The 17822-nt window shown below is 38.9% G+C and overlaps 2 protein-coding genes across 3 annotated transcripts in view; both read right to left on the bottom strand.

Moving 5' to 3' along the window:
* LOC112564190 (sodium-dependent multivitamin transporter-like) overlaps window positions 1–5419 on the bottom strand; it is an 83773-nt gene extending 78354 nt beyond the window's left edge. The window contains exons 1-5 of the mRNA XM_025238840.1: window positions 4629–5419; window positions 2975–3127; window positions 2062–2355; window positions 472–523; window positions 115–182 (exon numbers count right to left, since the gene is read on the bottom strand). Of these exons, the coding sequence (XP_025094625.1) occupies window positions 115–182; window positions 472–523; window positions 2062–2355; window positions 2975–3082 (522 nt within the window). The 5' untranslated portion in view covers window positions 3083–3127; window positions 4629–5419. The remainder of the gene's footprint in view (window positions 1–114; window positions 183–471; window positions 524–2061; window positions 2356–2974; window positions 3128–4628) is intronic.
* A 1361-nt stretch (window positions 5420–6780) lies between these two features.
* LOC112564188 (sodium-coupled monocarboxylate transporter 1-like) lies at window positions 6781–17200 on the bottom strand. Of its 2 annotated transcripts, XM_025238838.1 has the most exons (18): window positions 16785–17200; window positions 16144–16411; window positions 14762–14900; window positions 14195–14488; window positions 13779–13830; window positions 13464–13531; window positions 12806–12886; window positions 11599–11672; window positions 11319–11456; window positions 10804–10939; window positions 10609–10697; window positions 10207–10319; window positions 9961–10031; window positions 9586–9672; window positions 8941–9182; window positions 8363–8463; window positions 8115–8233; window positions 6781–7726 (listed from the first exon to the last, which is right to left on the bottom strand). In XM_025238838.1, exons 3-18 carry the CDS (start codon window positions 14867–14869, stop codon window positions 7637–7639), a joined length of 1863 nt encoding a protein of 620 aa, XP_025094623.1. In that variant the 5' UTR covers window positions 14870–14900; window positions 16144–16411; window positions 16785–17200; the 3' UTR covers window positions 6781–7636. The 2 variants fall into 2 exon arrangements, with proteins under 2 accessions (XP_025094623.1, XP_025094624.1); XM_025238839.1 differs by lacking the exons at window positions 16144–16411; window positions 16785–17200 and having other exon boundaries at window positions 14762–15088.
* Window positions 17201–17822: the final 622 nt, after the last annotated feature.

Below are 17822 nucleotides of genomic sequence, written 5' to 3'. Positions count from 1 at the left end.
ACTGGACTCATTGAATATCGACTCCTTACTTTAACAAAGTTCATCGGGCTTTTATTCATGTACATAAATGTATTTTGATACTTTGTGGTATCCTTAATGCAGCTTTTTACTTACCACTGCTGTGTACAAAGTGCAGATGCCACCCAGAATAGCAATCGACACCCACAGAGGCAAACCAGCAGCTGTGATAACACAAACAAGAGCAAACGTGAAAATGCTAAGGTAGGCAACTGTGACAAATATTGGGAGAGGGAGAGAGTGAGGGGAGTCAAGAGGGAAGGAGACACCACTGTTACCTCCTTTCAAGTCTACCTTTCACTCCCCCACTCAGCAGCTTTTGCACGTGCACGTGTACACCTGTCCTCTACAAGTCTGGTATCGTGTCTGTCACCATGTGCTTGTGCTACATGTCTCTCTTGGTGTCTTCTGTAAACATCTGATTTTAAATCACACATTCTCTCTTCTACTGACCTGTTTGTAGGGCTATAGCTGGCGAAAACAGAGCCATCGCCATATAAAGAATCTGTAAATATGGAAAATATATGCCAGGCATTTAAACTATAAAATTTTAAGAGTAAATTTTGTTTATTTGAGACTTGCCAGATAATATAACCATATGCGATAAAGGATTTCGCTAGCTCTTTAACCATCCAAAGTTGTGTAGTTAGCTAACACCTGTGTGGCGTGGAGGGCACTTTACTGGTCAGGTAAGCAACTACCCTCTGACAGCGATAAAGCAGCGACCTTTACATTTCTTCAAGAGGACAGTGACAATAAAAACGAGGCTTTAGTCCGGACAAGATGCCGAAGGAAAGGCTGCTACTTCTGTTCAACTCCGACATTGAAGAAGAAGACTTCAACAGATTCGGTGGACAGGACGATGACGACACTCAATAAATGTGATCATCCTAAGGTAAACTTTATTTTTATTGTACATATTTGTGGCTTATAAACCACTAGATGTGTCAACTCCTGAACAACACATTTCATTGGTCTTGCAACTCTGAAGTGGCAGACTACAGAAACCTGGCCCACCCGTGTCAAAATACTGAAGCTGGCTATGCAGAGCCACCCGTTAAGGACACCTGCTTCAGAAAATCGAGAGACGCCTATTGTGAAGATCTTCCTAGTTGCTGGCACACTTTAAGGAGAAAACCCACCTTTATAGCCGAAGCAAAGAATGCGTCTCTAGAGAGGGTAGGGACAATTGCCAACTCGCCCCAGGGGATGGAAGAAAAGAACATGAAACTTGCGACACAAACATACAATATGCAGGCACATCAGAAAAGGGAGGATTGAAAAAAAAGGTTAGGGCTTGAGAACCGCGCTGCAGGCGACGAATGTGTTTGAAAAGAATGCTAAAATCTCGTCGCATCTGAATCCTTCAACCGGGTTACCTAGATACCTGTCGGGGCGGCTTGACACTTCAAACTTGCGTCTACCGCTCGTCACATCACGTGACAGACCTCACACTGTCGGTGAGAAGTACAAGCCAGGAACTGTAAACACATCGATGCTTGTCTTCCGGTAACATCACTCTCGTTCGTCTGTTCCTCAAACCAGAAGAAAGTTTGGTTTCTGTACAGAGGACAACAGGTAGAAGTTTGCTCCTCGAAGCCGGTGGACTGTTGGACTGGCATTGCCGTTACCTTATAGCACCTGACCATTTGAAGCGCTCGTCATGCCAGACACCCGCTAGCTTACTGTTAGACAACTTTCCATAGCTAAGCAGCTAGTATTATTATCTCCTATGGTTATGATATCTAGTACACTCAAAGAAGAACTTTTTCTAAATTAATCTGCCGGGGGCGTGCGAGAAGCTAATTATATTAGATAATGAGAGAGAAAGAGAGAGAGAGAGTCAAAGATGACAATTCTGTTACAGATGCATACACCAAGTGAAAATAACATTTCGAAGGTTGATTTCTAAAGCTGACAGGTTGGTTATTGCACTTTGGCAGTGATAATTCAATATTTAGTTAAATAAGCACTCAAGAATATTCTGAAATTTGCCAGAGAGAGAGACATTTTATACACTGGTAAAAACAGTTCTCTACTCACCGCCTTTAGCATGCCGAGGCTGGTGACGAGCAGGCGGACACACCTAGATTCGAACCTCAGCTCAAGGTACTCGTAGACGCTGGTGATTTGCAGTGGGTACATGAGAGGCACCACGGTGAAGAGACTGACGATGTAGGACAAACCTATACCACAGCCTAGGTACAGGTACATCGTGCCATTGGCATACACCTCGGCAGGTACACCCAAGAAGGCGATGGCCGACTGGTAGGTGATGCACATTGACAGGCAAACTGGGAGCATAGACATCTGACGGTTGCCTAGGAGATATCCCACCTGACGTGAAAAAAAAATAAAGAAAGGCAAATCATTTGCAGCTTGATTCATGAATTTGTTAGTTTTTACCTTGTGAGGCTCTTCGTTACCAAGAGGGAAGGTGATTGTGAAAGAACAGTCATCACATGATTTAGGCGTTTCTGGTGAGCGAGAATTAACTTGTCAATATAAGACTCCAGTCATACTGTCAGGAACACTGAGGAATTGTTTTGCAGTGTATTAATATTTGTAAATGATATACGATAAAAAAAAAGTGAGAGAGAGAAGCATACTAAACGAACAACTATAGTTTCCTCTATGAATTACACAAGGGTTGAAGTAAAGATTTCACAATGTCAAACACACATTGTGCAGATTTTCGGTTTAGATCAAGTGTAAATAAAGAAATAATACTTAAGAATGTAAAATAGAACTAATATTGGCCCATCAATTGTTAGGATAAATAGTATGGGTCTTAGATGATTACTTCAGAAACTCTAAGTAAAAATGTCTTTTGATGTTTGGCCTTTAACGATCACAAAAATGTATGCCTGTCAAAAAATATTTTTATTTTATCTATTTAGTTAAGAGTGCATAGTGCTTTGATTGGAAATTTAAAAAGTTACACTGATATACAAACCTTTGTTTTCTGGCCGCCCTTGTACACCGCAAAGAAAATCCCGATGCCAAGGGAAACAATCAACAATACGGCAATGACGACGTAGTCTAGCCAGTGAAGATAATTCATCTTGCCCTCCGCTGGTTCTTTACAAATCGTGGTCAGCTTTAGAATCTGACAATAAAAGCATAAAATATTACATTCTTAGCCATGTGGTCAAATCCCTTGCTCCGTCGCCAATGGTGACTGGTAATTTTTCCACGGTACTACCTTCACCACTTTCTGTCTCCATCGTTCCCGAAGTGCAAAGGGCACATCAAATAGGCCAGCCAGCTGAAGGATCATTTGTTAAAGAAAGTTATCTATGTGTCTGTACTATTTTTGGTAACACAAAATTGCACGTTAGCTTAGCGTGTATGCGAGTATTCAAATAAGGTATTCAAATTATGTGCGATTGTCAAAGTCATCGGAGTAAAAATATGTCCTGATATTTCCGCATTGTAATTAAATAATTTTGTAGGAAGACATGAGACACGGGATACAGTGAGGCTTGGCTGTCCTGGGTTCAGCTCTCATTTCGGGCACACTGTTATTTCTCTGCATGTTGCATGTGTTTACAGGGGTGACTGCCTTGTGATATAACATTAGTTGCTGGCTCGGAAAACATCAATTCCCTCTTCACGCATGTTGAACAACTGTTGTGTTAATTGGCTGTTTACATTGGCTGAAATCAGGAAATAATTAAATCAATATTATTCAAGCTGACGTGAACCAGAAAACTGTGTTAATTATCACGCACCATGCATGCTCTGCATGCTCTACTGGTCCTGTCAGTCGCATCGTGGATGTGAGCATTCTCGATGGATGGTTCGAAGACTTTACAAAACCCTGGGAAAGGTTTGGAGGGACGAGCTTCTTCAGCTTTTTGGCAAACCATTCGGCATAGAATCTCTGAGGGTTTTGTAAGTGTATAATGTTTAAAGATCTGATTAACTTTTTTTCAAGCTTTAAAAGATACGTTTCCTAATAATCACTTCCTGGATGCTGTAGTTTCCTCAACCTTGCCGACCTACATCATTTACACAACACATATTCTGGTGCACTTAAACACACCACTACAGTATTTCTGGGTGTTGCTGTAAACACATTAGACAATCGAGTGTCTAATATCCCGTGAGGACAATACGTTTGCTCATCTACCGCTATCTTATGTCTTACTTACTACAAAATATCTCTGACAATGTAACATACCTTCAATGTCTAAAGGGGATAAAAGCTTCAAAATTCAGGTGTTCAATAAACTTTATTACATTGTAATATTTTATTAATATATTTTCTTTTCCTTAACAAGAAAATTGTCCGGAATACGGAATAACCTAGTTTTCGTACCGAAACCGATCTATTTATATCCGACCAGATGGACAAACCTGATCGTAGTAGAGACAATAGTATGGCAGATAACATCCGAAAGGAAGTAAACAGTATTATAGTTTCTAAAAATTCTTGACCATTAATACTAACTAGGTCGGAAACAGCTCATTTACTTCAAGAAAGAAAGGAGGTAATAAATGAAACAAAGAAAAAGATTGAAATAAATTTCACATGGAAAGAGAAGGTCTGTTTCCTTCATTCAAAGAGCCCATAAAATTTGTAAATGGAGAACAAGAAAGATTACCGTCGTTCAGCGAAGATCACGGTCAGAAGCTGGTCGACCCGACAGTTTCAACCAAAGTCTGCCTTTCCGAGAAATACAGAATACTAAATTCAGTCCCTCTATATGGTTTCAGCAGGTGGCTTCGCCACTACAGGCGTCTTGGTTGGTTGGTGACTGGAACAGGGCACGCAGGTGTGTCTGACGGCTACATCATCACACGAGGCCGCGTCAGTGTAGACAGAAAAGGGACTGAACTTTGTATGTGAACTATGTACATAGAGGTGAAAACACAAGTCTCCTCCAAGGCACTTGGAAAATCGCTCTCTACGTCTTACAGTATTCTACCTTTGTGTCTTTAAACCTGATAAATACCATACTAAAATAGCCAAAGTTAAAAGCTGGACATCCTCCCACAAAGAAAGTTTAGTCCTCTGCTAGCCTGAGTTGATGCTGATGAAATGCCAGCCTCTCCAAGAAACTGAGTCTGAGACACACTCCGGAACACAATCAGCAGCGATACAAACTGAAACTACCCCAACACCTGAGTATACGGCGACACACCTGACGACTCTGACCTCACGACACCCGCTGGCTGACGGCGACACACGAACTGTACATCAAAAGGTGGCAGCATTCCTACTTTCTCTTTCTCTCTGCTACTACTTTAGCTCCAGCTGCTCTGACACTCATTCTCAAGGTTCGCAAACATTCTACAAAGGCATCTGGTAACTAAAGGGAAACAGAAGAAAAAGTCATTTCCCCACCAGGATCTTTTGAGGTTTTCAGAATTAGTTTCCCAGTATCTCTTGTAAAAGGTGAGCATGAACTTCGGTTTTCAAACATCTTTGCGTTTAACAACAACATAAACGTCTTCACTCACCCTCACGGTCTAGCAAACTTTTCAATAGATTTCGCCGCTCTCCTGCACAAATCCATCTGTCTCTTGAATACGGCGATTTATTGTAAATAATCTGTTATGAAAACATTTCGAAGTCAACCTACCATCACTTCCGTCTCGGTTTCTGAAAAGGTCTCGTCACTCTTGACCGCTTTTTCTTGTGCAGGGTGAGGGGCAGGGGTTCTTGCCTCATTGAAGGAAAGGGTATAGTCTTGTATAGATAACAATATACGTACACACTATAAACATACATACTATACACCAGGTAGATCACTGAAATCTGAATGCCTCACCTTCCTCACTGTCACTTAGAAACCCATCTGCCGTCACACATGTCACTCTGACATCCCAGTCTGCATTGTGAAATTTTGTCAAACTTCTGAAAGCGCCCCTGGTGTAGGCCACGGCCTCGTGAACTTTGATTTCCATAGCAGATTTTTTCTGGCGTCTGGATTCTGCATTATTCTATATTTTGCAGTTCCCTCTTTCTCAAACACGATAGCTCTTTCAGTCAGTTCAGCTGGTAGTGAAATTCTGTTGTGTGGTTTATATCTGAGGACTGAGCGAGCATGAAAATAATGCAATAAACTCTGAATGGCGTGGTTGCCCCCCAAATTTTTTTACAAGCTCTTCCATCCCTTGTTGAGAAACTTGCAATAAGGTAATGACTGAAAAATTTAGGTCGGACAATGAAATAGTGAATGGAAGTTATGACTTGCGGGCAACACTGTCTTCCTCTCTCTCTCTCACACACTCACTCTTTCGCTCTCATCAACCACTGCATAAACGATTCTATAGAATATGGACCTATCTGCATTTTCCCACTACTCTCAAAATCCGTAAAATTCACACTTATCTTCAAATTCACCTCTTAGAATGTACTTCTTCACATCATCCAATTTTGATTTAGACCCAAGGCTCTTGCCACACACCACTAACATTTATAGCCGAGTCTCATATTATTCATATAAGCAATATAAATCAATAAGATAATATCGCGCAACGCTTTTCGTAGACTGGGCTAAAGCCTTTGACGCAATTGATAATGAGCTGTATAGAACTATACGAGCTTAATAACTGCTTCATCCAATATCACAAATCACTTCTGTTAAATAGAACACAGTCACAGTTAATAACCAAAGAAGCTGTCCGCTTGAAGTATAGTTGAGGGCTCTAAAGGACTCAGTATTCGATCGTTGTGCGAGTCAGTGCGTGTATGACAACATTCACCACTCGCTTCACCAGTAATAAAATCTGGTAATCAATGATGTGAGCCTTTATTTTATAGTTTTTTCATTCTTTCCTCGTTTTTATGACTAAACAGCAGTCAAAATAATAGAGAACCCAAGGGCTAACAGGGGAGTGAGCCAGGTTAATCTTACAAGTGTTTATTATCCTGATGCTGAAGAAAAGCAAAGTATGTGAATCATATATGAATGACTAATTAGTAAAAAGTACTAAATAGGTAGCAATAAAAGCTAAGATGCATTAATGAGTACTGAATAGATTTCCCAGGATTGCATTGAGGAAGCGAGCAGGTTAGGAGCATGGGTTATTCCCCTTGTTTGTTTTAAGAAGAATGAATTGTCACCCTTAGCTGTATACTATTAGCAATGCATGGTAAAAGAGCGTATGACTGAACGAAATGTTTATGTGAGCTCAGTTTTGTCATTCCCAAACAAGTCGAAGTAGAAAGACGCAGGGGAGATAATTGTGTGTGTGTGTAAGAGACTGGTAATGCGATTAATTCATTGCCTAGACAAGGTAATGGATGTGTATTTTTCTATCTTATTGCTATGGATAGCTTTGTAACAGTCGGCAAGGGAATGATGTGAAATCTTAAATATTTGATTGTTAATTTCGTTATTGTAAATAACTGTTTCTTCCTGGTTGTAACAAAGAGTAGAAATTAAATTCGATATAATTTATTTTCCAAATAATGCAAGGAATTACCATTAGTGATGAGAGGCACAAAAAAGAAAAAAAGGCCAGAAAAACAGGAAAATTGGAGAGAAAATTAAGAAATATTTCTAAAATAAAAAAAAAAAAAAAGAATGTAAAGTTCCGAAGACCTTCCTGCTATCTCAGAAGTTACATAGAAGAGCAACACTAGAAGGTAGGTGTCAAATGGTTAATGATTAGGCTTTGTCTTGTCAAACACCACTTCCACGACCATGGTATCCGTCTTCTTCAAAAATTTCTCCACCCGTTGAAGGTAGGTCTGAAACAAAGAAAATAAGTTTTAGAGAATTTGACAACATAAAGGACAGGCGCTGTGATATGACTTTGCATCTTATACAAGTGTGTGTAGAGATGCTCAATTAGAAAAGTACTAATTATACTTCAATGTTATAAAATAATTCTAGAATGAAACTAAGATGTCTGTAATAAGACGAACGTACACTTACTTTTTTAAAAACTTCTTGCCTAACAGGACAGCTGACTTTTTACATATTTCTTGTTTTGAAAATGAGTTAAAGACGGGCTGGTACTCTTGTTTGCATGATTGTGACACACTAGCTTATTGACTATTCTAAATAATTTAATGTGTTGCAATCAAGCAAACAAGAAGTACTACACAAACAAAGAAGAAATAAAAAGCAGCATACCTTCATGGCGATGGCGTTAGAAGTATCTTCTGGTTCCTGTGAAGATTCCTTCATTCGGAACAACTTCCGTGTAAAAGGGAATACGAGTTTTGGGTCGAGAGTAGCTTTGTTTGTGGGGCCTGACAAAAACAGATGAAAATATGCAGACTGCAGCAAAGACAACATAAACTTAAAGCAAACATTGTACACACTTCTGTTTAGTTTAATTAGTGAGTATGTTTACAGGGAAAGGTACAGTGAAGACTGACCTGTGATGAAGCTGATAATGACTCCAGTGATAAAAGTTACGAAGAACCCAACGAAACCGTACCACAGGTAAGAAATGTCGTATATGGAGAATTCGTCACCACTGATTTAAATACAAGCATGAAAAGAATAAAGGATTAACAAATGTAAATGCAAAATCAGGTTTTGGCGGTTTCTAGGAAAGATAACGTTTTTGAAATATTAAAGCATTTTTTTCTGAAAACAAAATTAAAAAGTTATTAAAATCTGAAAACTTAACGTAGGTAACTTAAAAGAAAGAAAGAAAAACAATGGTAATGACGATGAACAAAAAATTATTATTTTTTTAATTTCTGTTATTTGTCTATCATCAATAAATGTTCTTGCATAGGGTATGTGTGTGTGAGAGAGAGAGAGAGAGAAAGAGAGAGTGTACGTGTGCGTGTTTTTGTCAGTAGAAAAAAAGGTAAAGGGTGAGACGGAGACAGGAACATGACTAACAAAAGACACAAATGGGATAAGATTCGTTTAAAAAAAATGGTAAGAGAAAAGAAGAGGCTGAAATATCCACGTCTACAAGAATGGATCACGAAGCACTTACCGGTATGTGTGGGAGACATCAGTTATATTATTGTCAGGACTCATGCCCATAGGTAAGGCTGCGACTGTCGTGTAGAGCTCTTCAGTCGTGAGGTTATACAAGTAGAGAGAGTTACTGCTATTCCCGAAGCAGTTGTGTGTCGGCCCCGGGGGTAAGGCACGTATAGGGGCGCCGTACAGCTGGGCACCAACAGCGATCCACATGTTAACGACAATGCCGATGACTCCACCGCCGATGGCGCCCTGGTGATGATAAACAAGAAACAGTCAGGTAGGAAGAAACAGAACAGGGGTCAATGGAGCAGATTAGCTTTGTGAAGGCGTTGTATTATTTTGTTTTTAAAGATCTGGTTATAATCTACTTTTCCCTGTCTCCAGTTTCCCTCGCTGTCTTGTCTCTCTGGGCTGTACAAGTAAAACATTTAACAACAACCCATAATTACAGACGCAGGCAAAATTCAAGTACACTAATTATTAAACAAGCAGGCGAGACCAGTTTAAATACTCATTCTATAAAAAAATTAACAGAACTACAGGCCAAAAGAAATGGGAAAAATGACAAGTAAATCGATGTTTAAAAATTAGAAATTAACAGTAATAAAAGTGTGAAAAAAACAAGAAGAAATTTGTCACAAAAAAATCGTACGTATTTATTTGCCCAGGGAACCATTCCTGCCATAAAGAAAATGCCGCTGACTGGACCACCACAGGCTCCGAACGCAGACGATGCGAGCTGAAAAAAATATTATTTTTACATTTCTTTTTCAGTTATACATACAAACAAAACACATTTATGTACAAACGTATACATTAATATTGCGCTAGTATTTTTGCAGTTTATGAAGACATACACACTACAAAACTAGCTATAGTCATGTATATCATAAACACTGATACACTCATACCCTTTGAACGTTGAATGGTCATAGACATCAAAAGCGAAAAGCACAGAGGTTTTAGAAAAAAAAAAAAAACAGAAACTGTCAACGTGGCCACACTGTGAAGTCCAGTACAGTGGTACCTGTGTGACTGGACCGCGCAGGGAGCGAGCGAGGTATGCGAGACCAATAGTGAGACCTCCATACAGCAGCACTGGAACCGAGGACAGGTAAACTTCATTAGTGCAACATTCGCACGAAGGCTATCACAAATATTGTATTTTGTCACTGAAATTATTTGCGGATTTTTTCACCTGATCAATTGTAAGTAAATTATTTGGTCTGGTATTATAGAAAATATTCTCGCATTGTGTCTAAGACAAACTTGCCAGTTATTTTAGCAATGACAGTGACAGTGGCGTCCTTGTAGCCTCTCAGAGGACGTGCCAGGAGGTCCTCCACAGTATTGGCACCCAAGGCGTTGATACCGGAAGACAGAGTGCTGATAAAACATAAAAAACTTGTCTGAGTTTTTAAAAAAACAAGTTCAATATGAAGAGGAGTTTGACTGTTTGTCAGAATAACATCAGTAACACTCTACTTGAGGTGGGGTCTTTCCTGTGAATGTTTTGTGAATGCTGCTGTCGGTGCTTGCTGCTTGGAAGTAGCCTTCTTGTGTTTGTTACAAGTATTCATCAGAGCAGAAAGAAATCAATTACCTTGTCTGTGTGTGTTGAGTGGGTGTGAGAAAAAGAAAAAGAATAATTACGATATGCAGTCTGCATGTGTACCTGAGCGAGCCACTAAACAGCAGAGACATGTAGAGACCAGGCATACCCGGCAGACTACCCAGCAGACTGGGGACGAAGTATGGCATCATCTGAAATGTCATGTCATTATCAGGAAATAGTAAGTCATGTCAGACATTCTGCTGGCATTTTTGTAAAACATACCATATCTTACTTCAGTTTTTTTTATCTACTTACTTGGTTTCTGTTATCGATGATACCTGCCTGATAGGGATCACACCCGATGGTGACGACATAGGCGTAGAGCAAGACCCCGGTGAGCGTCTGAACTAATGAATACAGGATGACGAGGGGCGCGTTGAAAATAAACGCTCTGCACATGAAATAAATGTTGATAAATGTAGCTAGCCTCAACGGGAGGGACAACGTGCCTTTCTATCATGTACACGTTCGTTTGTATTTTGTTTTGAGTTAAAATTGTCCAAACTGTACACAACTCCGAGATTCATCAGAGTGATTTTTTTCAAGCAAAGAGGTTTAATTCATTTCCATTTATCATTTCTACTTCTATTTCTATTTGAATTTACAATTTGGCCATAATATTCCTTTCCACTTGTAGATGCGATTGTTTAAAATCTACTGTCAGAGAAAGGTCAAAGTTCGTGAGGTTATGTTTAGGACACGGATGCATGTTTTAAATTGTATATTTTGCCTCTATTGCCAATACAGGAGCGGTTAATAAAAAATTTTACAGTTTCGCATCTTTCATTGATTTCAAAGCGCTGATGCGTTGAACAGACGACTGGCTGAAGCAGTTGGACAACCACATGAAGCAACCGCCAATGACTGTGGACCACATGGAATGACGCTCACGAACATCCGGGGTAATCCTGCCACAAAGAGTGTCGAGAATGAACGTAGTGGGGCTTGTGCTGGCGATGGATGGATAGATGGGGGTGGGAGAGAGAAGGAGGATATGTCTAATCACGATGATGGTGATTTATAACAAGAGGATAGGAAATCAAAGCTTACTCTGTGAACTGTACTCTGCCTCCTTTCGAGGCAAGTTGGAAGGCCTGCTCGACACCGCCAACATGGAGTGTACCCTTTTGACAGAAATAAACGGCAGATGCATATTTAGTTTTACCTTTACTCCAGTACAAGACTTTGTTTTTTCTGTCTCAGTTTGACAAGGAAATTGTAAAATTAACTGCTATCTTTCATTGACAGATGACCAACTTGATTAATCCGAATGGGCAATCAGAATTTGAGAAGGGTGCTCGGTAACGAAATACAAAAAAATATTGTTGTTTACAAGGCAAATATAAGGCAAATGGGGCATCACAGAAAATTAAAAACAAAAAATACAATCTTACATCCAAACCAAAGCACATCCACATCACACGATTTACTCATACAACCAGCCAGTCACCTATGGCCAAGCAGCTCTGCTTAAAATTGTCAAAATCATATCATGTGCCTCTTACTTCTGCATACAGCCATACTATAACGTTCGCCTGAACTTAATAAAATAAATTATTCTACTAGTGACCATTCTGATATATACACCATGCCGGTAGCTTTTCTGATAACTTGCTAATCGCAAATAGAAGCCAAATCCCTCTGCTTGGCCTTAACTTAGAACAAATATAATTAATTTTGTTCAAACTGTTCCTAAAATGAGCAGACAAACATCACAACCAGCAAACAAAGGAAATAAATTAATGAAATGATAAGAACGGCTTAGGATTGCTGCTCTGACTAAAACACCATTCAGATTTAGAAAATCTGTAATTTTTATCTTTATTTATCGCTTTAACAGAATGCTTACTGTTTATAACCCAGTGAGGCCGACAATTAAAAACCTTAAGAAGTCAAACATTTGCGACATACAGATGTAAGATTACATTTTTTGACAATTTCATCCTCCCCGCTCCTCTTCCAATACACTTTTTTTTTCATTGCAAGGGAGACTACTGCTGTTGGTCGAAAATCATAAGGTCTACTGGGATTAACGTTCTTGGGAGGTGGAAAAATGTTTAAAAAACCAGAGAGCTGGAATGTGGCATGAACCAAGAGAGAGCTTACCTTTCGCTAACATACAAACATACACTTCCTCCTGTTGCTCTACCTGTGACGGTTGCTAAACGGTCGCAGCGAAAATGATCGTGTACGCAATGTCACGTGGTTCTCACGTGATCGCAAACAACACCTACTGTAAACGGATGTTGAAACTTACCATCACCAGGACAGCCCCGATGCCGATGAAGAAAACCACCGTTTGAATGACATCTGTCCAGACCACGCTCTTAATTCCTCCCTGTGGAAATATTCCATAAACTTCATTCATAAGGGAAGTGTGACATGCACGTGAACAAATAAGTCTGTATAGGACTTTAGATCATGTCAATCCAAGTTAAAAGGGTGTGACAAAGATGTAATTTCAATCCGCCTTATGTATATGTAAATTACAATTACGTCAGTACGTGATTGTAACGTAGCTCTGTCACTCAACGACTCAGTGGAGTAGGAACTAGGGGAGGGGCATGGAGTTTTAACCCTCCTCACTCCCAAAATATACCGAGCACCTTCCTACACCACTGCGAAATTTAGATAGGTAGCACTCAAATAGTGTCTAAAAATGTTCAGAATAAATCACTCGAAGTGTTAGATGCCGTAGATAAATGTAGACATGTGTCATTTTGTAATTAAAATTTCCAAGACTATATTTTTTAATTATTAGTAACAGTGAAGAATATTTACTAAACAATCAAATACTATAAGCTAATAATACTGATCCTTTTCACTACCAAAGTACATCCAGTTCCAATTGGTAAACATCTAGTATCTCTGCTTTTAAATTTTAGTGTAGCTTTCCCTAAAAATAAAATACTTACCACTGCTGTATATAAAGTACAGAGACCACCCACAATAGCAACAGACACCCACAGAGGCAAACCAGCAGCTGTGATCACAAAAACAACAGTAAATGTCACATTGCGAAAGGTAAACAACTTTGTAGAATTCGTGGCAGTGTAGCCTGGATTGGTTGAGCATGATGAATATTAGTAGGCTTACCACAGTGTGAAAACCGGGTGTCTAATTTATCTTTCTTTTCTTGTCTCTCTCTCTCACACACACACACACACAAAATTCACTGTCACAAGCCAATTTAATTAATTAATATTTGCTAATCGTCATTTGTCACTGACCTGTTTGTAGAGCCATAGCCGGCGAGTAGAGAGCTACCGCCATGTAGAGAATCTGTTGTAGAAAATGTGTAACAAGTGATCAAAATATTATTTCTAAATTAATACCCATTGGCGGTTGAGTAGTTCATAACATCGGAGAAAGAGCCTCTCTGTCTTTTTCATTCACTCGCTGATTCCTATCGACCATTGGCCGTTGTCGTTTTCGCTGGTAAAACAAAATCAACCTTCTTGCCTACCTAGTTATAAAGTGATGTCCAGGTCGTGGGAATACTTTTAGTTTAATCTTGCTTTTCCCATATTACCCCCTGGGCAAAGCTTTATGACTACAGAGCATCTGTCATTCGAGGTAACCAGATTTCCAGCTTTTTTTAAACTCAAAAAGAGACTGTCAACTTCAGAAATATTCCTCTGCCTACCGTCTGCACCATGCCGAGGCTGGTAACGAGCAGGCGGACACACTTGGAATCGAACCTCAGCTCCAGGTACTCGTAGACGCTGGTGATGTGCAGCGGGTAGATGAGAAGCACCACAGTGAACACACCCACGATGTAAGCTAAACCTAAACCGCAGCCGAGGAACATGTACATCGTTCCAGTGTTAAACACATCGGCAGGTGCACCAATCAGAGAGATGGCTGACTGGAAGGTGATGAACATCGACAAGCACACTGGGATCATTGACATCTGACGGTTGCCCAGGAGATACTCCACCTGACGTTAAAAGGCATTACAAAAAGAAATTATTTGCATCTTGGTAAATTAGTTTATGAATTTTTTACTTGAGTGATTCTGTATCTATTACTAACAAAGAAAAATGGTTGTGAAATGCAAGAATTATTTGCCTATATAAGAGACTCAGAACTAATCGTAAAAAATAATTAAGCTGTCAGGGGAAATAAACTGAGCGGCAAGGTGGCGACGATGGCTTGCATAATAATTGAAAACTAATATCAAGCTTTAAAAAATGACAATGGGTCATCTAACCTTTGTTTTCTGACCGCCCCTGTACACCGCAAAGAAGATGCCGATGCCGACGGAAACCACCATCAGTGCGGCTATGACGACATAGTCTAGCCAGTGAAGAGAATTCATCTTGTCGGCCTTTGTTTCCTTTAGAATATGGCTGTAAAGGCGTAAAACATAACATTAATGTAATAAAAACTCGACGAGTCAAAAGGCCTGATAATACAGCAGTTTGGGGGATGTGGTATGGAGTTTTGAGGAAATGTAAAAGTTTACCTTTCCAATCACAAAAAGTTCCCTTAACATTTGGCTTATCACTAATCTGCTACCCTGACCACGGCATAATTTTAAGAGACACTTTTTTCTGCAACCTTCAAAACATTAGTCTTTGATTTATATTAGTTGCTGCAAAACAATCATTCAGATATACCGTGATTTTAAAATAAATCATGCCTTTGAAAGTAAGCTGCCAGCAATGATATATAATTTTCTCTTCAACAAAGGATGTTAAGACTAATGTAATTTCAAAGATAATTTCTTAGTGCATATTGTACACTTTATTCTTGAAAGCTAACACCTGGGTTTTTTTTCAACTCGCATGAATTCACGGGGTTTTATTTTGTTTTTGTCCAGAGACCATGGTTAAAAGATATTCTGGCCTTACAACTATGCAAGGGAATGGCTGGCCATAGTAGGTGACCGGGATAGAGGCCGGGAGAAAAGAGAAGAAAAAAGCAGAGGCTACAAAGTATGTAGAGCACTTCATTTTAATGTTTTTCTTCTAGTCTTCTCTTTCAATAAAACAGCGAGAGAGCCTGTGTGTGTCTGTTTGAGAGAGAATGTCATTAGGGTTGATCTTGATGTATGTGTTGGGAGAGGTACTTGTATATATTACCTATATTGTATGAATTTGATATGCTTGGATGTTTTATAGCTTTTGGAAGGGCATTTGTAAATAATGTTGCTTTGATATGTTTTTTATGCTCATGCATTTGTAGATTTTTTGAGAGGGGTGTTTGAATTTAATATTGATGTATATTTTCTATGTTTGTACATTTTTATATCTTTTTGGGAAGGCTTTGTGTGTGTGTGCGTGTTTTTGTGTATATATATAGAAAGTAAGTTGAAATAAAATGGCTATTGCTCATATTTACTATGTTCTGCTGGTTAAATCATGATAAAGAATTGGGTGGCTGCTGGTTATTCTCATTTTGTTCTAGTGTTTCCTACTCAAGTCATGTTTGATTAATTTCCATCAATAGAATCAGGCTTATTCAAATAAAAACAGGTCGAAATATATACATTTCGACTACATAGCATGTGTAATATTTTTGAAAGATTATAAACAAAACAAAAATAGATGATTCGTGTATTCAGATGCTTCCAAATAAGAAATAACTTACCTACGGAGAAAGGCGTCAGCAAAAGTCAAGCACAGCGAAAGGAAATGTGTCTGCGAGAGACCCTGCTAACTGCATACATGGCTGTTTAAATGGTTTGTAAATTCGTGACATTACATATATTGTCGAAACAAATAAAAAGTAAACGAAGGTTTTTCATGTATGACTTTGCATAAGAAGTTTGTTTGGAGGGTGAAGGGGGTCACACAGGTCAACAACACCATCGTCATTGCGCGATCCAGTCTGCACCTGCAGCTGCTTCTGTAGACTACTGCAACATAGACAACTGTCGATATCGGCAATTCGAACACATGTTTATCAATCTTACCATCTGTTGATACGCTGGTTTTTACGTGTTAGATGAACTCGTTTTTTTATCTTTGTTTTATATATATATACACTAAATAAACAAAAAATAAAGTTGTCATTAAGTGAAAAAAAAAAATTAATAAATTTACTGTAAACTCCTAAACCTATGTTATTAAAATCACTTTAATAATATACACTTTGATTTTTAGTTCATAGTTAGGTGCCTAAGACTAAAATAATAATCATCCCCTACGTCCACTATGATTAAGGATAACATTTTAAATACAGCACCATGTGATGAAAATAAGATCACTAAATATTCTGCGAACACCTACCTATTCCTTTGTGAGTGAGTGCAGGCCATGCCTGATGTTTTCCAGTGTTTCTGAAAAAAAATAGCATGCAAAAGAAACAATTTAACGATAATAAGTGCTCGCTAAAATATAAATAATCCTGGCAGCTAGATGTTTCTAAGTTGATGGCAGATCTCTGGTTGGGATTTTAAATAAGTCAAATTACTGAAGTGTAATGTACTAGACAACAACACAAACAAAGTATATTCTCCGGATGGGCGTAATTATCTTCCCTTAATGAAAGCATTATCAAGGGCACTACCATGTTTCCCCGAAAACAGGACCTAACCAGAAAATAAAATGTTTTTCACGATATAAACCCTTCCCCAAATATAAGCCGTAGTCAACATCTTCAGCCGACCACAACACAAACAAAATCTAGTCACCGGATGTGAGTAATTATCTCCCCTGAAGGAAAGCATTATCTTCGCCAATACCATGTTTCCCCGAAAACAGGACCTAACCCGAACATAAGCCCTATAATGATTTTTCAGGATGCTGATGATAATTACAATCTCTAGTTATGGTCTTCAGCCAGACGGATGGATTTCGTGCGTCCGTTAAAACGCACGACGCATGTATTGAATTATAAATTGATGATACTATATATAATATGTTGACATTAATAATTGAAATAAATAAATGCTAATATAAATTAAAACAGACAATGATTCAACGGAAAGTTGAGTCGCTCGATTAGGTGGTGTATTGTGTGTATAGGGTAAGGGTGAGAGGGAAAAATCAAGGAATGGGGAAATAATAGCCAGGCCACGTGAAAGAGCAATGTTAGGCATTTGTTATGTTTTCTGCATTTTTTTTTTTTTTTTTTTTTTTTTTGAGGCTTGCTAGCTTGATTGCCTGGGCCTGTTTTCTCGGTGCTTAGTTACTGTCGGCTCCTTGCTTGATTGATTGCTCGTGTGAGCTCAACCGTTTTCTTTGATCGGAGATGCATCCGGGTTGAGGCAAAGACACTAAATGCTATAGTATATCTGTGTATAATTGTCTTTTCTTAGTCTTCGC

This window comes from Pomacea canaliculata, linkage group LG5, assembly GCF_003073045.1.
Source record: "Pomacea canaliculata isolate SZHN2017 linkage group LG5, ASM307304v1, whole genome shotgun sequence".
Lineage (NCBI taxonomy): Eukaryota > Metazoa > Mollusca > Gastropoda > Architaenioglossa > Ampullariidae > Pomacea > Pomacea canaliculata.
This window is presented reverse-complemented; position numbering and strand designations above follow the sequence as displayed.

What these genes read in the sequence shown, in the direction of transcription:
- LOC112564188 (XM_025238838.1), bottom strand. Translation starts at nt 14,869, where the DNA reads ATGAATTCTCTTCACTGGCTAGACTATGTCGTCATAGCCGCACTGATG. An exon ending in TGCGCGGTCCAGTCACACAG is followed by an intron (nt 9,673 to 9,960) that starts GTACCACTGTAC and finishes TATTTTTTTCAG; the next exon opens with CTCGCATCGTCTGCGTTCGG. An exon ending in CATTATCAGCTTCATCACAG is followed by an intron (nt 8,234 to 8,362) that starts GTCAGTCTTCAC and finishes TGTTTTTGTCAG; the next exon opens with GCCCCACAAACAAAGCTACT.